Source organism: Rhinolophus sinicus, linkage group LG02, assembly GCF_036562045.2.
Source record: "Rhinolophus sinicus isolate RSC01 linkage group LG02, ASM3656204v1, whole genome shotgun sequence".
Taxonomy (NCBI): Eukaryota; Metazoa; Chordata; class Mammalia; order Chiroptera; family Rhinolophidae; genus Rhinolophus; species Rhinolophus sinicus.
Genome location: NC_133752.1, coordinates 176,898,896 through 176,922,666, shown reverse-complemented (window position 1 = coordinate 176,922,666; position 23,771 = coordinate 176,898,896). Strand labels below are relative to the sequence as shown.

Here is a 23,771-nt window from a genome sequence, read left to right as displayed (position 1 = left end):
GGGCTTTAGCTCCAAACTGCTGCAATTACTGTGCTCTAAAGGAGACAGTCCTGATACTTGGAGCCACGGCAAGCATGGAGATCTGTGAAAGAAAGCAGCCGGGAATGCTAGCAGTGAAAAACCAAACAAACAGAAGTGATTTTATCTGGTACAGTTCCAAGGTAGAAAAAGTGGAGCAGGCGAGGCCTTGTACCCCTCCTCTCCCCTCCCCTCCCATGGGGAGTGGGGGTGGTAGCGGCACATATACAATCATAGTAAATTGGCAGAAGAAAAACAACAGATTCCTGGCTAGAGGGGGAGAGATAAGGCAACGTGCATGGGGGAGTCCAGAGGGGAGACATGGGTCCCTCTACTCCTCCCACAAGAATTTCCCCTTTGGCCCAAATGAAGACTTGGCTGGCGGCAGAGGCACAGCTGGCAGTGCCATGTCTTCCCACTCCCTGGCTTCTATGTTCTCTGTGCTCTGGGGCAAAGGAGTGCTGTAAAAAGGGAGACAAGTTGTTTCTGCACCAGTCTTGCTCTAGGCCACCTGCAAGAGAAGAAATTGGATTGGAAGGCAGGTCAGAGTTACTTCTAGTCCCTGGTCTTAGCCCATCTAAGCTGCTTCCTGGCATGCTAAGTTAGAGTCGTCAGTGCCACATACTGTGTTTTCTATCAGCCAGGCTACCTTGAGATTCACCCTAAATTTTCAACACTACCTTTTTTCCACTTAATCTATTGCTCTATTCTGTATCCTGTTTAAGTTTCGGGTTAGCTTTAGGAATGTTTACTTACCAGGGAAATAGATTATTCCATTTTCTTTAACTTCTCTTTCCTTGGCACCATTGCTTTATGAAGATAAGGCAATATGAATAGTAGGCTCAAGAAGACGACGTGGCCAAGAAAATAGATGGATTTATACACCTGTGGAGAGATACAGGCCACCAAGGTAGACAGAGGGCATGGGATATAATATCCCTGACTGCCTGAGGTATCAGTGATTCCCTCCTGTCCTTGCAAGCAGGCCTTCACTTACCTTAAGCCATTTGTCCCATGTGAAGAGGCAGAAAGCAGTCATTGAGTAACCCATGAAGAGCCAATGGATGGTCTGCTGCACCAAATAGTAGAAGGGTTGTAGTATAGTAATGGAAGCCATGCTGCTCAGGGTTGGGCTGTCTCGAATTAGGCTGGCAGCCTGGGGAGGAAGGGGAGAGGTAGTCAGTGTCTTGCCCCTTCTCATATTCCTCTTTCACTCACCACCCTTAAGGCCTACCTTTCTTTCGACGACAACAATGAGGAATTCCATCTGGAAGCAGACCAGGTATCCTGAGTGTAGGCCGTGCCAGAGGGCCAAGAATAGCAATGAGAGACCCTGGGATAGTTCTTTATTTCCAAGGAACTTGAGTCGTTTAAAGAAGTAACTAGAGAAAAGGGTGGGTAAGGATGAGCCTCAGACCAGTTCTTGTACTCCCCCCATCCTGCCTCTGGGTTCTCAGTGCCCTGCGGAGTGCTGTAGTGGTGGCTGGCTCCCACTTGGGGCCCCCTGGGGGGGTCAGTGATATTGACGACTCAGACAAAACAGACCTGAGGCTTAGCTGGGTGAACTGGGGCAAGCTACTTAGTACAACAGATAATGACTAGTGCCCACTAACTTGCAGTAAAAAGGACAGACCAGATCTCTATTTGTGCTGCTTACACGCTCGTCATGGGACAAATAAAGATGTTTATAAATAGGGCAGTGGAGAACATAAACCAGTGGCAGAACTGGGATTAAAACCCAGGATTTAAGGCACTTGTATATCTTGCTTTTGGGAATGATTTTTGGGGGTGGTTGGGGGAGTGGAGACACAAATAAGTGTGTGAGAATGACCGGCGGGTGTACCCAAAGTGGGAAAAGATGGACAGAAGTGATATAATACTTCCCTGCCCTCACATTTAGTTAAGTGGAAGGCAGAAGCTAGTAGGGTCCAGACCTCCCCTCCTGCTGCTTACCGGGCCACCCAGGCATTGGTGTTGATGTTGAAAGAGGCGATGGTGCCAGTGAAGCGGGGGGTTGTTTCAAAGAGCCACACCTTCATGTTAGCGCAGGCATCCCACTTTGCGTTTCCATTTTCATCAAAGTCATTGAAGCCCAGTCCCGTCAAAATGCATACTCCTTCCTGCGGGAAGGACCGACTCAGGGTTCTTGCCACTCTCCTCCCCATGTCCCCACAGCTTGTTTAAATATGATCCTGTTTCATCTTTTTTACTTACTGTGACCAGCCAACAGGTGACGTATTTGTACAGTACAAACTTGCCCCAGACCAGCATGTACATGCAGCGGAACCAGAAAACGCGGTTCTTGAGAGCAGAAAGAACACATGTATTAGAAAGCCACCTAAGCCAGGCCAATCTCCCTAATGTTCCTCCTTCCCACACTTGTGGCTGACTATGTCATGGGTGCCTGACAGTCTGCTTAATTGCCTCTATATAGGCTGAGAGGAATAAGCAGGGAGCCCAGTCAACACCCATTCACCTCCTTTTCCTTGGAGAGTCCCCGAAATAGCATTGTCCTTAACTCTTCTCCTAAAGCACCGAGCATCTGGGACACTTAAGTACTGGGACTTTTATGTCGCCATGATCAATGTTAATTTAAGGAGACAACCTACCCAGAGTGGGTATGGAACTGTTGCAAGCCTTTCAGCTGGGCCAGAGCAAAAGCCAGCACTTCCCCATCCCTTGGACTTAGAATTCCCTAGGAGCCCCCAATCTATCAAGAAAAGAAACAGGCTGGAGAGGGCCAGAAGCTGCTAAGCTCCAAGGAGTTACTGGGCCGTAACACAGCAAGCTAAGAGCTGCTCCTGGGAAAGGTAAGGGGTGCTGAAAGTGCACCTGGCACAGCCCTGTGCCCGCGAAGGTCGTTCAATGTTGGATGATGAACATGTCCCGGCCCGGCTGGCATTGACATCAACTCACAGATCTAGAGCAAAACCAACATGCATTTGTAGATGGCATTACCCACTTCCTGGCTATCTACAGGGATCCTTGCCTGGCCATTTTCTATCTTGGATGCAGTCACACTGCTGCTGCTTTAGTAGCCACTCACTTCATAGTCTTCAGACAGGAGATAGTTTTCTGTGATGTGGGGGCTGAGCAGAACGTAGCCCACCAGGTAGACAAGGCCCAGACTCAGGCGCTTGAGAGCAGGTACGGTGCTGGAAAGGAACAAGGGGTGGGGGGTGGGGTGTCACAACGTGCAGAGGCCACTCCCTTCACTCTTTGACCTTAAGTCACAGAGGGGAGTGTTTCGGAGTGCGGCTATCCATCTGGGATGGGACGAGGAGCTCTGCTGCCCGGAGTCTATACTCATTCTCAGGGAAAGACCTCTATGTGGTTGGATATGAGGACTGGTGAATGCAAACCCCTGTGAGTTACAGGGAATGAAGGGCAGCAGCAGGGAGCCGTATGTCTGAGTCTGTGGTGCTTCCCCTCAGGAATACTACTGATCCCAAGTGTTCTCAGTCTACACTGGGACTTGAAAACCCAATGCCTAACAGATAATAATGACCAATTTTGAATCCCCTCCTTTCTCTCTTGTTTGAGTTGATGCTCAAACAGGCTGAACACGTTCTCAATGAAGGTAACTTTTAAATTTTCTACTGTGATATGTATTTATGTAAAGTTCTATTTAACAATCTATTTTTTTAACTGAGAAAATGGATTTTAAAGGCAGGTACATGATTGGTTCAAGCAGAATCCTGTGGCAGAAAAGTGAATTTTTATGTTTGTACTACTAGGTCAGAATGGATGTCTGGAAGCGACCTAAGATGAAAAGCGCCCGCTGCCTGCAGTGAGCAGGTACAGGGTGCCCGTTAAGCAGTCCAGGGCCTGTGTGGCATGGACCTGGGAGCCAGGGCCAAGCTGGAGAACGCAGCCGGGGCTGGCCTTCAAGAAAGTCACTTCAGAAGTGGCTTTATAGTGGATTAGACACCTACACAGAGGTCTTGACCAGAAGGGGCAATTACCTGTTTGGTATCTTCCCTGGTATGTCAGTCAGCTGTCCCTGCACCAGCTTCATGTAGTGGTTCATTGAGAACTGGGGCCCTACCAAGAAGGCCCCATAGAAGTAGGAGAAACCAGCAACTTCCAGCAGGGAAGGGACACCCCGTATGGCATATTTCTGTTGCTCAGAGGACAAGGAATTCTATGCCGGGAAGAGAATGAATGGTTCAGGATAGCCTTGAATCTCCCCGTAAGAGCCAGTTTGCGTGTTCCCCACCCTGTGGCCCACTGAACTGGTTCTTCAAATAGTCATCTCTGAGGGGATGATACGGAGAAAAGTAGTTGCCTCATGTGGAAACGAGTGTGTGTAGGGGTAGCTTAGCAACAGTCGGCTGCGGCTGCCTTTCCAAATGCCGTGCTGGCACTGATCTCTGGACTTTGTGCAAGAGCTGGATCTGGGCAAATTCGGTTTGCTGATCCTTGCTCAGTGCTATCTGATATGGAGATCACATAGGCTGCGGACAAGGGAGAGGCTCTGCCCCTGGCATTTGGGTTCAGTCTTTTGGTAACAACAGCCTTTCTCCTTCCTTAACCTCTGCGGAGGAATCCTACTTACCTGATTTTTCCCTCCGTCAAAGTAGTCAACAGCCAAACCTGAGCAGAGAGAGAAGGTGTGGGTAGAAGAGAGAGGACACTGGGGGTGTGGCCTGTGAACTGGGGGCCAGAAGTGTCCGGGGAGAGAACAGAGTGAGTTTATGGTCAGATGGGGGAAGGTAGGGACCCATCACTCACCAATCAACTTCAAGGTCAGAACACAGTGTGGCATTGTCCACTTGATGTCGTAGTTGCCAGTGGCTGTGTAATAATACCCAGCAAGAAGGTAAGCCTAGGAGAAGGGGAAGTATTTATTCTATTACTGCTATGATTTATTTTCTTCCTGCTCTGAAATCCCATATATTCTTTCATTTTTCCTTTCTCCTGGTCTCATCATTAAAGGCTTTAAGAAGTTCCAAATAAATGGAGAAACTGAACCTGTAAAGGGAAGAGAATTGCTCAAGGTTTCTCAGCAAAATGTGGGCTAAACTGAGAATTTAGATGCTTAGATTCTGTAGCTCATTCTAAGTTGATTTTCTGCCTTGCCTTTAGTTGACTCCACTCATGGACAGCTGGGCTAATCCTGGTCCGAATCAGAGAACCTTAATACACAGTCCTATACAAAGGGTTAGCTGGCACCCCTTCCTTGTGGCAGATGAAACACCTGGGGCCCGTGTAAAGTGACCTACCCAAAGTCATACTGCCAAGTGTTCTTGGGAGAAAGGATTAGAAATTAGATCTCCTAGTTCACTGTTTTTTGTACACCACAGCCCCCGACCTCCACCCACCCCCGAACTGCTGTCAGCTGTGACCTGAGCTGTCAAGGGAAAGACATTTACCATCTGGAAGATAAAGGTAGTGATGACGGCAGTGATGGTGCGGCCCATGAGTCGCAGGATGAGGAACTGCAGGACAATACATAGCAGGGAGTGGTAGAGCTCGTTTCCTGGGAGCAGAACAGAGCAAATTTTAGCCTTTTTTTTTTTGGGGGGGTGGTGGTGCATTATCACCTTTCCTGAGATTTCTAAATGCAAAGAGGATATATAAAGAAACAAACTTTGGTATTAGGATTTTTTTTCAAAATAGCCTCATATTTTGGAGGAAGGATGGACATTAATTGTATAAACAGAAGGGATTGTGAAGCAGTTACTGTATTTCTCAATGTCTGAGCTCAGGATCGCTCCTGAGGGGCTTGCGTGGATCTGTCATCCAGTTACAGCCACAGCAGACAGAAACTGATGCTTCTCTGTTGATGGGGTCCGGCAAGGGTAAACACTCTCAAAATGTTTTATCTGGGACGGGATTGTACATAAAAGGAGAATTTTAGCTGTGTTCCCGTCCATACAAACCCTTTCTTTGCAAGCAGAGCATTATAACTTCCCTATCCATCAAATTCTCTTCAGGAAATTTTGCTCAAGTCTGTTCCTTCTCAGATTCCCTCAACTGCAGTGCCACTGCTAACTCAGTTTACTCACCAAAGTTAAAATAAGCAATTGAGAGGCCTGTAAAGGCGTGGAAGAGATGGATGAGGTAGCTGTCCTTGTAGAAAAGGTAATGCCGGTAAAACAAAGCCAAGGGGTAACCTGAGGGGAAATCAGAAGAGGGTTACTTGTGCCTGGTGCTCTCCCAATTTTGTTTTGGAAATTCATCTGGCATGAAACTCAGCCCAGAGAGGAAAAAATATACATTATGTGCATATCAACAGAAAAGATAGTTAACAGTATCCCCAAGAATCAAGTCTCTTTGTAAATACACATTTAAAATTGAAGATAGTAATTTTATATTGAGGCAATACAAGACTGGGTCCTAAGGCTAGGTTTCATTTATAGTCTCTTAAATATTGCTAGGAATTTTCTCTTGTTTTTCTTGAACAATATGAGGAACTGAGGGTACCCAACTATGCCCAGAAACACTATTTTATACTTTTATGATCTATTATAATTTTACTCCATCCTGCTAGCAGAGTATGATCAAATTATTAAGACTATTAAGAGCATAAATATAAGTGAACACCAGGCTACAAAGAAGGATTGCTGACTGCATATAGAGTCACACAGCAGTTATAGGATGCATGTGGATACTCCTCACAGACCGAGGTCGGGACATCCACCAAGTTATAAATCTATTAGGTATACTGGAGAAATGTCTTCTACATCTGTGATTCCGAGTATGGTGCCAGGGCCATGACTGAACTACAGAGGATCTCCTGATGGGCCATGAACTGATCACGCACGGCCTGTGAATTAAAAAGGGTCAATAAGACTTGGTATTCCTAAACTGAAGTTACTACACACTGGCATTCAGTGTTCTATGAGGAAGTCTGGCTGATGTGCTTGACAACATTCCCACTGCAGGTAGTGCACGTGTGAAGAATTGGAATCCCTACTGCATTTTGGAAGGACCCTTACCTATCCTACCATTGTACAGTGTTCTTGAGTTGGTCATGGTTTACAGTTGCTGCAATTCCGCTTTTAAATTTTAAGTTGCAATATCGTTGCAACTTATCGTTGGCAATATAGTTGTAAATTTGAGAGCCATAAACAAAGCGCTAAATCATTTATTAAGTAAATGGATAATCATGTTGTATAATTGGCTTATGTCTTAGTCTTTTTTCCAATACTTTTTAAAACTTAGGATCACAGCTTGTGTACTTATATAACCTAGTTTTTCACATAACAGTGTATATACCATTTGATCTTCTTGGTGCCAGGATTAGTTGGTGTTCTTTTATTGCTGTCTTACAATGGACTAGGCTCTTTATCAAATTTACAGCGTCATGCAAGTAGTTAATTTTATAGATATCCTGTGGATTACTGGCTCATCTATTCATCCAACAAATGTTTATTAAATGCCTATTATATGCCAGGTATTGTTTATACAGCGTATAAGGAGGGACAGGGTGGCATGTAATGGTTTATTTTCTAGCTAGCAGAGATGAAGTGATATAGGATTACTAGCTCAAGGGAGAGGGAGACACCTGTGACCCTTTTACAGTCAGATGAATAAACAAAGAAATAGGATCAAGTCTCATACATATCACATACCAAATTTGGCAGGGACAGAACATCAGGTTATCAGCAAGTATTGCAAGAACCAGAGCCAGGTACTAGAAAGTATATAGAGTAAGATCTGACTGCCTGAAATCTTTTGCTTTTTTAATGTTTTAGAATAGGGGTATAAATGAATAGAAACAATAAGTAGGGTAGAGCTTAATTATCTAGAGTACTCATAAACAGGTTCTGGATAGAGTTCCCCTCTTTAAGCACTTTGCCCCTTAACCAATTGGCATCACCAAAACCCTGAACCATTTGGAATGCCTGAAATTTAAAAAACACAACACACTTTATTCTGCCTCTTTAAATTGAACATAATTTAACAGTTTCTTGGTGATCTGGGTCATAATTGTTCTAGAGTCACGTCACAATGGCTTTATGACCTGTTGAGGTATGTAAAACTATTTGACTGTAGAGGGCCTACACTGTCCGGCATTCTGTGTGCCTATGTCCATTTCTTAGGGCTTTTTGCCCCTTTCCTTCCCATGCAGGGATCAGTAGTCACTTCTTGAGCTTTCAGTTATTTTCCCTACCGTAGAAACCATAACTTTGTTTTAAAGGCATTAAAAAAAAAAAAAAAAAGATTTAAGACAAGAGCAAGGGTCTTGGGTGCTTTCCCGATAGACGGTGCCGCGTAGCCTGGTGACATCTGTTCTGGCCACTCAAGGCCCTTTGTGCTATCTCCTGTTTACTGGTGTATTTGGGGGAGTGGAGGTTGTTGAGTTCCACACGGGTAGGTGAAGTATCACTGCACACTAGTAAACACATGGTAAGAAGATGGGGCAGTTGGCAGAGAAATAACAGGAATGCAGCAGGCCATTACGGTTACCAGGAACGTTAAGATCATAACAGAGAGCAGCAAGGCCTGGGTTGCAGCAGCAAAGAGGAACAAGAAATGGTGCTGGGGTGAGTTGCTGTGACAACCCAGGGCTGATTCTGAGTGTGTAAACACCAAGCCTTGTTCTTGGCTGCTGCTCAGCTCAGCAAGGCTTTGGAGCCTAGCTGCCCAGTCACCCCTTCAGGGACGTGCTGTTTTTTGGGCGGGGTTGTCCTACCCCAGTTTCAGAGTTTTAATGCTTTTTTTTGTGTGGGAGCCAATGCTTAATATAGTGGCTACAGTCACCTGAAGAATCTTTAAAAAACAATGAAAGCACCTCCTGACCATTCTCCCCACCCGTCAACGTCTGATTCCACAGGCCAGTGATCTGATGTACCGCCAGGGTTAAGCAGCACTGCCTCACTAAAATCCTAGTGCAAGGCAGCAGCAGTACTTCCTAGGTCCTGAAAATAAAATTCTGAGTTTGATTACTCAGAGTTGCTGTCTTTCCTTTAATGGCACCAAACAAGCAGAGGTTTGTTTTATAAACCTGTCCTGGAAGTTTTTAAGAACTTGTTTGGCAGTACTGTAACTGTTTCTTCTGTTTGTTTAAAGGAGGGCCTTTAGAAACTTCTTAGCAGATGAAGGATGATGACCTAACCTGCCCTCTAAACCCAAGGATCTTCTATTAGAACGGGAGCATGCCAAGAGCAACATCTAGGGCATTCAAAATGCTGTGATCTTAAAGCAGACTGCTGGGATACACGGAATCTGGTCCTCTTCGGGGGTTCAGGTCTCAAGCACACGGAGAATATCCAGCTGTGTGTGTTAGCTAGTCAGTCACTGGGCATCTCCTCAGGTCCTTGTGCTGCTGAAGTCAGGGACTCGGATCTACCACAACCTAGTTGCTAGAAGAACTCCTTATTTTCTGTACAATAGTTGTGAAATCACTTACTAATCCTAGAGGTTCTGAGGTTTCATTTGAAGAAATAGAAATGGGCTGTTTTCATTCAAGTCTGGTAAATTTCTTTGCCTTTCATCCTGTAAAGCAATTTTGGGGCTCTGTAGGAATAGGATAGGACTCCATCTGATCAGTCAGTGGTTCATAAGACTCTGGTAAGAAGAAAATAGAGCATGTTTTGGCAAGTGTGAGGGAGATGATGGAATTAGAACTGCTACACTTGAATGCTGGCTTAGCCAGATATTGGTACCAGTTTTACAAAAAACAAAACCACCTCAAACACCATACAAAGAGTTGATATAATATCCATAGCATATCGTAGCGATTTTTAAACTTTGTGGTCTCAGGACCACTTCACTCTTAAAAATTACTAAGGACCTCAAACAACTTTTGTTAGTATGAATACTATCAATATCTATTGTATTAGAAAATAAACTAAGAAAATTAAAACATATTTAATTACTAATTCATTTAAAAAACCTATTATATGTTAATATAAATAACATACTTTTAATGAAAACAATTTCCAAAACATATAAAACTAATTAAAAGAATATCATTGTTCTATATTTTTACAAACTTCTGGCCTTTCTTTAGCTAAATAGAAGATAGCTGGGTTCTCAAATTTGCTTCTGCATTTAATCTGTTGTCATATGTTGTTTTGGTTAAAATATAAAAAAAATAAAACATAAAAAATCTGGCTTTACACAGATATGTAATTGGGAAGAGAATCAATAGCCTTTTCAGGTAAGTTTGGATAGCCTTCTTTGATACTATTCCAAAACTTGAGAGGTAGGTTGTTTCTTAAAGGTTAGTTGCAATGTGGAATCTGCAGCAACCATGTCAATGAACTTTTCATACTCTGTTACGTTACAATCCAGGGGCCTCTCCTGGGCTTTGAATGGATCTGTTACCCAGACATGGTTTTTGTAACATGCACTGGTCATTCAGAAAATATTGGTTCAATGATTTAGGCAGATCTTCCAAATACTGCCATGTCATTAGAATACAGTACCAAAAAAATCCACATCTCTTAATACCACCATTGATTTTCAGCAGAAAAGTCTTTATGTATTGGGAAATTGTCAAGCTCATGGTAGTGGATACAAGATTTCCAAAATTCTAATTTTCACTTGAAAGCTTGAATTTTATCATTGACTACAAATACTGTCAGTTATTTTCCTTGAAGTGACAGGCCCATTTTGTACATTTTCAAGAAACTGCCAAATGCTCATGTCTAAATAACCAGTTTATTGGTCACTTTTTCTTCCTTTTTTTTAAAAATAAATTTTATTGGGGAACAGTGTGTTTCTCCAGGGCCCATCAGCTCCAAGTAGTTGTCCTTCCATCTAGTTGTGGAGGACACAGCTCATCTCCAAGTCCATTCGCTGTTTTCAATCTTTAGTTGCAGGGGGTAGGGGGGTGGCGGGGAGCGCAGCCCACCATCCCATGCAGGAATTGAACTGGCAACCTTGTTGTTAAGAGTTCGCACTCTAACCAACTGAGCCATCTGGCCGCCCCTCATCATTTTTTCAAGTAAAAATGGTGTTCCATGGAAAAAGAAGCTGTTATTTCACCATGCAAGTCAAGCAACCGTACAAGTGCTTTGCATCGGGACAGCCATTGTACTTCAGTATGCAGAAGTGTTTTGTGCATATTTCTCATTTCTTCAAACAGAATATTAAAAGACGTGTACTCAAGGGTTGAGATTGAATGAAATTCATAATACTTACTGCTTCATCAAGGACATTCTTAAGTGAAACTGGCTTGTTTTCTTGGCTGTGAGTACATGGCAGTGAAGAATGCAGTGACTGCTAGTGCACTTTGGTCCCTTGCCTTCATTGGTGCTAAGGCACCAGCAGTTTTACACATCATTGCTTCATCAGTGCAAATGCCAACATATTGAAAAAGGCAAATAACATCTTCGTATTACTATGAAAATAATTTTTATCCTACGAATCCCTGAGGGGTTCTCAGGTACCCCTAGGAGTGCATGGACTATACTTTGAGAATTGCTGACTTATGGAATGATGTTTTACCTTAATCTGCAGTCTTGTAATGCCGAAATCCAAGTCTTTTCTTCCTCCCTAGTTTCAACTGCCATGCTGTATTTTGGGTTTTTTTTGAAAGCTTTTCTTTCATTGGTTTTGAGACACACAGTCTTCCTATTCTTTTGCTTTTTCTATTGAGATATAATTCACATACCATAAAATCTACCACTTCAAAGTATAGAATTCAGTGGTTTTTAGTATATTCACAAAGTTGTGCAACCATCCCCATTATCTAATTCCAGAATGTTTTCATCTCCCCAAAAGAAACTATACCTGTTAGCAGTCACTCTCCATTCTCTCCTAGACCCTGGCAACCATCAATCTACTGTCTGTCTCTATAGATTTGCCTATTCTGGGTATTTCATATATATGGAGTCATACAATATGTGGACCTTTTGTATTTGGGTCTTCCACTTAGCATGTTTTCAAGGTTCATTCATGTATAGCATATATCCCTACTTCATTCTTTTTATGGCTGAATAATATTCCAAAATGGACATACCACATTTTGTTTATCCCCTCATCAGTTGATGGACATTTGGGTTGTTTCTACTTTTTGGGTATTATGAATAAGGCTGCTATGAACATATGTGCATAAGTTTTTGTATGAACATATATGTGTTGAGTTCCCTTGGGTATATACCTAGGAGTGGGTCCCTTCGTTCTTTTATCCTCTAACCTAGCACTTCTTAGTCAGTAGTGCAGACAGTTTTTAACTGTTGTGGACCAATACTTTTGTAAAATACAACAAAGTCATGGGCTTGGATGATGAGACTTAAATTTCTATGAATATTCCTAAGTGTTTACTCACTTTCTGTGTTTCCTTTCACTGGTAAATGGTGGCCAACTACAATTTGTATAGATTGCACCAATCAACCTTTCTTTGTCTCTTTCACTGAGGACTTTTTTCTGGCTCCTAAATATGAATGATTTCTAGGATTCAGTCTTGGCCTTTTATTATTCTCCCTATACTGCTGCTTTGGAAAACACCCATCTACTCTCATGTAACTTAATACGATATTTAGGCAAAAACCAAATCTACATTTTATAATCCTAATTTCTCAAATTTCAGTTCCACATTTCCTACTTCCTGCCTGGACATTTTCAGTTTGCTATCTCATACTATTTTATACTCTGTAAAACTAAAACATGACTTTCCCGCTAAATCAACCTTCTCTTGGCTGCTGCTGCTGGTTTTTTTTTTTTTTTTTTTTAAATTAATGGTGTTAGCTTTCTCCAGGTCACACAAACATCTTCAAAAGCTTGAAGTTGTCTTTGTCTCTTCCCTTTTCTTACTTCCCTCTATCTAGTCATCAAACCCTGTTGATTCCTTCTTTCCTGTCTCTCTCACCACTACCATCACCATATCCCCTTTTTTTTCTGTGCTACATTTGTATAAGGCCCTTAAGCATCTGACCCTTAAACTCTTGCAGTGGCCTCCTATTTGATCTCTGCCTGCAGCCTTACTTTCAGCAATCCTACACCAGAGTACTCTTCCTTCAACTTCTGCTCAGAAACCATCAATGACTCCCGACTGACTACTCAACAGAGTACCAATTCCTAAGTCTATGATTCAAGGTCTATCTTCTAAACCACATTTCTAGTTAAAGCTTCCATTTCTCTGCTTCAGCTAAAACTGATCTTGTTTTTGCCCAAACATATCTTGTGTTTTGTCTCTAGACTTTAGCTTATACCAATCCCTTTGCATAGAATAACTTCTCCAACCACCCCTCGACCAAGGGAAATCCTACCCATTCTTCAAAACCCAGTTCAAATGTCTTTCTTTCTCTAAGGTTACCTCAGACCACAATGAACTCATGGTCTTGTGTATCATGGACTCACTCATGCCTTAAATGAATGGCACTTAGGACTAAGACACTCATTTGGCAAATCATTATAAACTACAATATGTCATTCCTTACATTTTTGTATTACAATTTTCATATGTTCACAATCTGTTTTCCTGTAGGCCTCCTATGTCTTTGGATCTCCCATAGCATGATATGCTGTATACCTTTTTTTGATAGATTGACCAACAGTAATTGACACTTAATAGCTGTTTGATCTTGAGTGTCAGTTTTCCTCATCTGTGAAGTGGGGATATTACCAGTACCTGCCTCAGTGAGTTGTAAGGACTAAAGGAGATAATGCATATAAAGTAATTAGCACAGTTCTTAAAATATTCTAAGTGTCAAAAAAATCATACAAACACACATTGACATAAAGTTAGAGGGAGGTAAAGTAGGCCTTATCTGAGAAATTTTGGGGCAAGTAGATCTCAGAGCTTCTGAATCTAATCTTCATTCTGTGTGACAATCAACTGATTAAGAGATTTCCCTTTCATCTGCATTTCAAAATAAAATTCATAGCACATTTTTTTCTTACAAGGGTACTGATTATGGCTTGTCAAGAGCACTTTTTCTAAAATGCAATGTACTATTAAATTAAGGCACTAGATGGTTAGAAAAACATGGACTTTGGAGTTAAGACAGATGACCTGGTTATTATATTTATACATTATATTGTATTTATTATATGATATTATTTATATTATATATTATAATATTAGACCTGGTCTTACAGTAAAATAAGACCGGGTCTTATATTAATTTTTGCTCCAAAAGATGCATTAGAGCTGATTGTCCAGCTAGGTCTTATTTTCGGGGAAACATGGTACTTACTAGCTGTCACATTAGGTTGGTTGATTAGTTAACATTTTTGGACCTCGGTTTCATCAGTGAAATGAGTATCTAGCTTAGGGTTCATATATTAAGACTGGTACATATTAGATGCTCAATAAATGTGAGATTGCTTCACCTCTGCTTTAATAGTGAAGTACCCAGTGATCTCATCCAGTCACATGGCTTTAAATACATACCATCTATTTGCTGATGTCTCCCCAAATTTTTATCTCTAGCTTAGACTTCTTCCCTGAACTCCATACTTGTATAGCCTACTCAATACCAACTTGAATGCCTAACGAATATCTCAAATTTAACAGGTCCCAAACTGAACCGCTGACATATGCCCTCACTAAACCTGCTCCTCCCATTGCCTTCCCCATTTCAGCAAACAGCAACTTACTCTCCTGTTCACTCAGGACTGAAACCTTGGAATCATTCTGACCTCCTTTCCCTCCACTCTCAATCCAATCATTAAGCAAATCATGTAGCGTCTACCTTCAAAATAAACCCAGAATTTGACCACTTCTTCTCCTGGTCCAAGACAACCCCATCTCTGGCTGTTATAGTTGCCTCCTGACTGATCTCCCTGCCTCTGCTCTTGCCTCCCTTCAGTCTATCCTTAACACAGCACCTAGAGGGATTCTATTACAACATAAGCCAGACCCTCTCCTTCCTCTACTCAAAACTCTTGGAAGGCCTCCATTCTCATTCAGCAAAAGCCAAAGTCCAACCAGAACTTAGAGATCTGTTCACCCCTCCTTTACCCCACTTTTCTCATACTCATCTCTTACTCTCTGCCTCCACCATTCTGCCCCAGCCACAAATCTCTTCCTTCCTGGAACATCAGGCAGATCCAGCATCGTAACCTTCACATAATAGGTTCTTCACCTGGAATGCTCTTTCCAAAGATAAGCTCAAGTCCCTCCTGCACTGCAGGTCTTTACTAAAAAAGTCACCCTATCAGAGAGACCTTCCCTGAATATCCTATCTAAAATTGCACCCATTCCACTCCCCCCACCAACCACACTCCCCCCCCCACTGTCCTTTCCTCTTAGCACTTATTACTCTTTCGCATACTACATATTTTACTTATTTATCAGTCTTTGAAAGCAGGGATTTTTGTCTATTTTTTTCCCCTGCTGCACCCCAGTGCCTACTACAGTTCTTGCTACAAAAAAGGTCTCAAAAATATTTGTTGAATGGATGAAAGAATGAAACAATGAATAAACAAATACTCTGTACTCCAGGCAGTCAATGAATTATTTAATGGTGACAATTATGTGGTCAGCATTGCATTAGGCAAAAAAGGGATATGGTAGAAATTATAAGAGATGCTTTTAACTCTTAAGGAGCTTTTTAGATATAAAAGAAGTATCAAACAATGATGTTCTAAAAGTGCTAACTGCATGGAATAGCCAAGGTTGTAGAGGTTAGCGAGAGAGAAATCAATAACGCAGAGCAGTCAGGACAAACAGAGAAGAGAGAAGGAAAGGGCATTCCAAGAGAGAGGAATAATGTAGTCAAAGACACAGGGTAGGAAAGAGCAAGGAATAGTCACTTCAAGACTATTTCCCCCCAGGGAAAAAACAGTAACAAAAATGGACTGGGAGATTTCAAAAAACAGCAGAGTCTGAAATTGATGTAACAGGGAAAAAATTAGTGAGGGATGATGGAAAAGGTCAAATTAAAGATGGTTAAGCTGCTGCAATGGTTTTCAAACTTTTCTGCTGGAATAGCCCCTGAAAGAATTCTGAAAAACCATATATGCCCTCTCCCATTTTTAAGTTGTCATCTAACATTTATTAAGTTAAACAGTAAGTGATGTGTGTTTTTTTTTAAAAGGCATACTGAAGATGTGCTTTAAGTACATATGGAAAATGTCTGCCGTGTAATCCAAATGGCAAACCAATTAGCTTGATCAGATGTGCTTTCTGTCAAAAGAGGTCTAACTTAATTTTTAAAATTCAAATAAATATGTTAATACTTCTTCCTAATGACAACCATCTTATTTCTGAATTCTACTTTTAAGATGAATAGACAAGGCAGAGGGTAGCCATCAGTTTGTCGCTGAATAGAATAAGGGGCTGCTTCTCTTTGCTGTACTTTTGTGGTGTCCTGTGGAATTTTTACACCCTGGGACAACCCACTGTGCCCTTTTTTCTTTTTTAAGGCTGGTGAAGGGTGACTGTAAGAGATTCGGTTAAGAACCTTCAGCTCAGACAGTCTCAAGCATATCAATTTTAGAAAAGAATACAACTGGAAGTTGAAAACCTGGAAATGGATTCCCTTATCCATGCCCATGATGCCCTGGAAAGTCTCTGTGTATCCCTAGGGTACATGTATCCCACTGACCTCAAGATTCCATGTCTCAGAGGTTAGAAAGAAGGTGGTGCCACTGACAGAGACACAAAGGTTGGAGGAGAGAGCTGGCTCTAGTGGTGGTGTTGCTGGTGATAGCGGAAGCCAGGAAAAAAGATAAGCTCGCACAGGGACAGACCATAAAAGAAGGGCAGGTCAAGGCTCAGTCTTGGAAAACGCCTGTATTTAAGGGAGTACAAGCAAAAGAAACAGATAAAACACAAAAACAAGGTACTAAATCAGGATAATATACATGTGAGAATGGAAGAAGACTATTTCAGTAGGAAAGGAGTTTATCAATAATATCAAATGTTACAGAGCTCAAGGAAGGTGAGGAAGGGGACGATATCATTGAATTTCACAATGAAGTTATCAGTAACTCTGAAACGATGGAGCACGATGGATATGGAGATGAGGAGATGAAGGGCAGCTAAGAAGGAAGTGAGTGGATAAAGAGATGTAGGCTGGCTATAAAGACTATTCATTCAAGAAGTTTGGCAGTAAGCAACTATTGGTCAGAGAGCGTGACCACTGAGAGAATGAAAAATCTCTAAGACAGAGAAGTTCTATCCATATATGCATGTTGTATGGAAGAAGAAAAGGAGTAGAAAAGGACAGTATCTGTGCCACAGGAAGAAGGATTTACCTTAGAAAAGGGGAAAAAATCCTGGCTCTTCCTCTGAGACTTTGGGCAAGGCAAAAAGAGGCGGGCCTAGAAACATGGAAGACAGATGAGGTAGTTGATGGGAAGACCCTCAGTCTCCTCAGTGAAATGGTTGATGTAGGTCATCTCTTGGAAGAATGGCAGTGTGGGAGAAGCAGAGTGACATGGGATGGGTGGGGGAGGGAACACACAGCCCATCCCCAGAGAATCAACCAGAGGAGATGCTCTCTCTTTGCAAAGGTTATCCAAAACAGAAGTGGGCAATTCCTCAGCTATGGATTCATTCTTCTTTCTTTAGAATTTGGTAATATATATGAACATAGCAGAGAGCTCTGACTTTTGATTTAAAACATCACCGTCAATTTATGTATATCACTGTCTAAATATGAGCTGCTCAAACTGAGGCAACTGACAGAAGCTATAAAACAAATGTGGCATATTCACTTTACTAGAGGTTTTGCAGAAAAGAAAATTTAAGTAATTTAACTGGTAAGTAACTTAATTATATTAAAAAAAATGAATTACACAAAATGGAATGCAAAGTTGCCCTATGTTTTAAAGATACAACATAAGACTTCAAGACTTTGTCTTTTAACATCCGTTTTACACTAAATGCCCGAAGCCCTGAGAGCACACATTTATTTCGTCTCCAGCATGGCCTTTAGGATGCTTTGCTTGAAATCCGTATTTTTATCCTCTCTTCCAGATTCAGAGGAAGATGTCCCTCCCTTCTTTTTAAACATCTCCTCCTTCCCTTTGGTCCCAATCCTCTTACCCGTACCAGTCTTATTTGGGAACTTCCTGTATGCTTTTTTTTGCTAGAGTCCTTATTCTTTTCTTCTCAATAACAACATTATCATCAATATCAGCAACTAACCTTTACTGAACACTTACTAAGTGTCATGCATTAAACACTTTACACACATTCTCTTAATCCTCATAACTATATACAATAAATAATAAATATTATTGTCTTCATTTTATGAATAAGCAAACAAATCAAAACAGTTATCTAACCTGTGCTCATTAGCTAGTAATTGATGAAGTAATTGATTCTAAAGCATTGTCTGACCTCTAAGTCCACGATTTAGCCGCTTAGCACATTATCTCCTCTACCTTCAGCCCTGCACAGGCCCTCAGTGTTAACCTTCTAGACCCCGCCCCCCCCCATTCTTGTCCCTTTGTTACTGCTTCTAGCTACTGTTCATTTTTACTTATTGCTTTTGCAGTCAATCTCCTAGAATCCTAGTCTAATTCATCACCTCTGTTTCTTGTCTATCCATTTCTTTCTTAGCCTTCAGCAATGTGGCGCAGGTCACCTTCCTAAACGTCACCATCCCTTCTTATAAGAACATCTGGTTTAGATGGTGAATGAGCTCCTTAAAGTCACTGAAACTCATCAAATTCAAAATTCACGCTTATAGTTGGAGATAAAGGATGGGGGATAGAGAATCTAAAAAAAAAAAAAAAGGCTATGTCTGTCACTGCTCTTAGGGATTGTTTACTGAAGATTATGGCCACTCTATGGAATTTCTAGTTAAAAGAGATCGTTAGAAAAAACTGTTTGTCCTTATCTAATATGGATGTTGTAATTTTTCTAGACTATGGAATGTTACCATAGATAATGGGTATTTTGCTTTCGGCAATATTGGAAGGCCACATTCAGAATCTATCTGCTCCTTTAATCAAATTTCAGTTAAATTTCCCTAAGAATCACAGACTAGAATATAAAACAGAACTGCTTTTGGACATGGCTTATTTGTAGTTTTTTTTTAATCAAATATTTTCACATGATAATTTTAACCTTATTATTTCTGCTCTGAAGATCTGCCACTCAACTTTTTCCCTATCCTTTCACCAAAGTGGAAAGTCCTTGTGCTAAAGAAGTGTACAGAGAAAAGGAAGACAAATAGAAATAGAGAGGTAAGCCCTGCTTGACACTCTATTTAAATGATAGGTAACTGATTAGGCACTTAATGCTTTGAACTTAGTTACTGATTGCTGTCAGCTGGAGCTGATACTTGTAGATTATGGACATTTAGGTAGCGATGAAGCTCACCTTTGGAATTTGTTTAGAACTAGTTCTTTGTTTCCGTTTAGCAGATTAAGCCTTGTTGATAGTTAAGGGCAGGCCAATACACCTTCCACATTCTGACAATCCTCTATAGCTAGAGCTGAATGGTTATTCATTGGATATAGATTCTTAGAACTAAAGAAACCTTAGAAATCACTGACTCCAAACCCTTCATTAGATAGATAAAAAGCTAAGGCCCAAGGGGAATAACTGGTATACCCAAGATTAATAGAGCATAGTTCAAATTAGAATCCCCCTCACTTGATTTCCATTCTGATACTCTTGCCACATGCCTTAGCACTTGGCAGTGACCTGTGAGTGTATCACTAATAACTAGCTGTGTGCTTCTAAAACTACAGCTGTATTATTCTTTGATTTCTCAATAACCATCTATATTCCAGCACCTGTTTATAGACACATACACACCCACGTTTATGCATGCTTATTTTCCTATCTAGAAGTATGTAAAAACTTCATTTTAATGCTAAATATAGGTGCTCTCCCATACTTTGTTAATCTAATTCTTGGGGACTCCCTCTCCCTACCCTCATATAGCGCAGTAAGAATACAGCAGTTCATTTCTGAAGGTTACCTCCAACTGAGTATCTTAAATATTTTGGCAAATGTGGTATAAGATTCAGGGAAACTGGGATAAGTGATCAAAATGACCTGAGAATGAAAGAACAGAAGGGACATTTTAAAGGTAAACTAGTGGATGGCTGTTACTTGTGAGAAAGAAAAGGGTTGTTATGAAGGGTAAAAAATATTAGTTTAGTCATTTAACCCAATCAAATAAACTAAACCTGAACTGCCCCAAAGTCCTACCAAAAGTAATTCTTTAATTGCTCCATTTAAGCCAAGTGCTCTTAGTAAGCAAGGCCTTCTTAAACTTAGTGCTACGGTAGTGACTGATATACACACACATTGACTGACTGGTGAAACCTGCTACAAAAACTGAAAAGTTAAGATACAACAAAAGACTGACTTTGATGCCACTAATCCCTTTTTTTGTCATGTCACAGGAATTAAACACTCACAGGTTCTTACTAGCTTCTTAGCCCAGGAAAAAGTTAGTCACCCATCAGTGGCAAAGCCCTCAAGAGTATTTCATATCTGATGAGATGGCAACAGGGATGTCAAGAACATTATCCTCGTATTACAGTATTTTTCTAAATTACTAGAGTTTGTTCAAATGGTCATAGTTATTTTGTTACTTTAGATAAATGTTTTTCCTAAACAATTCTACAAAAGTTTATAGACTGAAAGAATGTTAAAGCTAAATGAGGCTACTGACTGACATTTCTTCATTTTAGTGGAACAAAAACAGATGTCCAGACTGACTTTCAATGCGCTTTAAGACACTGAAATGCCTTTACTAGGCATAAAATGACACCCCTAATGCCTGTATTCAGTGCATTTCATCACATTTTAATTTTTAAAATAGTAAACCACAAGGTGGCAACTTGTAGCCAGATTGTCAAGTACAGGCATACCTCATTTTATTGCACTTTGCTTTATTGCACTTCACAGGTGTTGCATTTTTTTTTTTTTTTCCTACAAACTGAAGGGAAGACCCTCTACCAGCAAAAAGATTATGACTTGCTTTATTCCAATACTCACTTTATTATGGTGGTCTGGGACTGAACCTGCAATATCTCCAGAGTATGTCTGCAGAATATCCCTGGACTTAGGCATCAAGAGTAACCTGGTTTAGAAATTCAGTTCTACGGCTTGGACCAATTACTTAGATTCTTTGTACCTCAATTTCGTCATCTGTGAAATAGGGGAAATACTAGTCATCTCGCTGGCTGTTGTGCAGATTAAAAGAGACAATATTTATAAAAGCATCATGCATGTACTTCCTTTAGGCCACTCAAAATATTTATTCTATGTATGGGCAGGTATTTTATACAAGCATATTTTATACAAGCATACCTGATTTCTTAAAATATAAGTATTCTTTCAACTGATTTTAAAATACAAAATCTCAGGCTCAAGCCTATAATTTAGCAGTGGAAAATTTTGACCTTTGCCCACCTCGATCTAACTGAACTAAATTAAGCCAATAGCAACTTTCAAAAGTAAAGGTCCAAGTTGCAACCAGCACTCCTAGGGAGCTGATTTGCCAAGAAGCTACTGAAGCTTCAGTTTCCAGGCCTTTCATTTACATAGACCCCTTTTAAGGCCCTAGAGGGTAAGGTGGGAGTGGAGGTGGGAGCTAGCAACATATTTTTGTAAAACTTGTAAGGTATTTTTGTTTTCTTAAGGTATCCAAGACTATATGTACTTCAGGTCTTGCAAATCTTAGATTAAAAAAAAAAAAAAATCAACACCACAACAAAACTAGGTAAATGCCAGAAAATTCTGGTACTCCCAGAATTCCTAGTGGAGATAAGGTTCTTCTATTCCTATTGTGACTTGATCTGGCCTGGGGTTGCCCAAGGGTTGTCCTGTTACACTGCCAAGTGACTAATTAGCTGCTGTTTCTCCAACCCCCCAGAGTACTTGTTCAGATCATTTCTCTCATGTTTAGAGTTGCCAAATCTAATCTTTGTAAATACAAACAAGTTAGGTGAGACTTCTTTTTCTCAGCAGGTATTTCAGCAAATGAAATAATAAACTTTTACTTAGCTAAGATTCTAAAAGGAGAAAAGATAACATCACACCCTCTGTCTTTATGAATTTGAATAGGTTGTAATTGTTGGGTTCTCTACCTCTGTGATCATACATTGTTCCTCTTTATTCTTTTTAACATGTACAGTTCAGTGAATTTTAGTATATTCACAATGCTGTGCAACCATCCCCACTATCTAATGCCAGGACATTTCCATTACCCTAACAAGAAACCCCATACCTCTTAGCAGTCACTCCCAATTCAACCCTCTTCTCAGCCCCTGGCAATCTACTTTCAGTCTTTATGGATATGCTTACTCTGGGCATTTCATATAAATGGAACCATATAATATGGCCATTTGTATTGGTTTTTTTTTCTTTCACATTTTCAAAGTTCATCCATGTGTAGCAGGTATCTGTACTTCATTCATTTTTATGGTCAAATAATATTCTATTGTATGAATATAACATTTTATTTATTCATTCATCAGTTGGGGTACAACTGAGTTATTTCCACTTTTCAGCTAATATAATAATGCTATGAACACTTATGTACAAGTTTTTGTGGTGAGCATATGCTTTCAATTCTTTTGCATATACTGTACAACTAGGAGTGGAACTGCTGGGTCATACTGTAACTGTTTAGCTTTGAGAAACTGCTAACCTGTTTTCCACAGTGGCTGCACTATTTTACATTACTACTGGTAATGCACGAGGGTTCCAGTGTCTCTATATCCTCACCAACACTTGTTTATTCCATTTTCTTTTCAGGTATTATTAAAACTTTTTGTGTGCATATTAAAAAACTTGTGCATTCCAATAATTAAAATCATTTGGAAAACAACAACAAAAATGGCACTCTGATTAAACTGCAATTTACCTTAGAACAACTTGGTTTTTACTCTAGATTTTACCATTATTACCCAGCTTCTGCCTTCACCAACATGGAAGTTCTTCTTCTTCCCTGCCAGACAGGCAGGCAGATGGGAGAGGCAGGTTCAGGCTTCCTTGACAGTAGTTCTTTGATGTGAAAAAGGGCAGCACAGTCATTTAAACTTGATCCAACCTCTTTGCATCACACAAAGTTAAACAACTAAAAGAAGTAAAATAGAAGGCAGTGCTTGTGGAATGTACAGTGCATACTGGCAGTGCCTGCCTCATTTCGATTCGCCTGCTTGCTTCTTCTGTTCAATCATTTTTTTTTAATGGCAGTGGACTTTCCTTTTGTGTTTCTGTCTTCTTCAATTTTGACTTAGTGAATTCTCAATCTCAGTCATATCAGGTTTGTCAGACATGGTTGCAAAGGAAGCCGAGAGGTGTGTGAACCAGTGGAGTCTGATCTGCTCAGGGGCGGTCGCCAAGTCTATTCCATTGTTTTTTTGATTATAGCCATCGTAGTGGGTGTGGGTGTGACGTAGCAAGGCATTGTGGTTTTGATTTGCATTTCCCCAATGACTAGTGATTTGAGCATCTTTTCATGTGCTTATTGGCCAGATGTATGTCTTCTGTAGACAAATGTCTATTCATATCCTCTGCCCATTTCTTAATTGTGCTGTCTTTTTTACTGTTGAGTTATAAGAATTCTTGACATATTCTGGATACTAGACCCTTATCAGATACATGATTTGCAAATATTTTTTCATTCCGTGGGTTTTCTTTTCACTTTCTTAATAGTATCTTTTGATTCTATCAAAAGCTTTTAATTTTGATGAAGTCCAATTTATCCTTGACCATCCAAACTGGAAACAATCTACTTTCTGTATCAGCATCTCATATTACTTGAAGATTTGGGAAGAATTTTCAAAAATATTAAAAAATTAGATATTTTAGAATATGGTAAAAAATATACTTTAAAAATATAAAACAAGAGGGTAAGACTTGGAGAAATTTGGAGCTACTGGTAAGATGATTACTAGGGTGCCCATAATTGCTCTGTTAGGCT

General features: G+C 40.5%; 1 protein-coding gene across 1 annotated transcript in view; it reads right to left on the bottom strand.

Annotated features, from left to right (window-relative positions):
* Positions 1-114: 114 nt before the first annotated feature.
* Positions 115-23,771, bottom strand: part of LPCAT3 (lysophosphatidylcholine acyltransferase 3) — a 33,283-nt gene continuing 9,626 nt past the window's right edge. Inside the window, exons 2-13 of the mRNA XM_019754390.2 lie at positions 6,030-6,137; positions 5,394-5,500; positions 4,753-4,846; positions 4,577-4,614; positions 3,984-4,162; positions 3,065-3,173; positions 2,233-2,319; positions 1,972-2,138; positions 1,253-1,400; positions 1,016-1,174; positions 775-903; positions 115-529 (exon numbers count right to left, since the gene is read on the bottom strand). Coding sequence (XP_019609949.2) covers positions 787-903; positions 1,016-1,174; positions 1,253-1,400; positions 1,972-2,138; positions 2,233-2,319; positions 3,065-3,173; positions 3,984-4,162; positions 4,577-4,614; positions 4,753-4,846; positions 5,394-5,500; positions 6,030-6,137 — 1,313 coding nt within the window. The 3' untranslated portion in view covers positions 115-529; positions 775-786. The remainder of the gene's footprint in view (positions 530-774; positions 904-1,015; positions 1,175-1,252; positions 1,401-1,971; positions 2,139-2,232; positions 2,320-3,064; positions 3,174-3,983; positions 4,163-4,576; positions 4,615-4,752; positions 4,847-5,393; positions 5,501-6,029; positions 6,138-23,771) is intronic.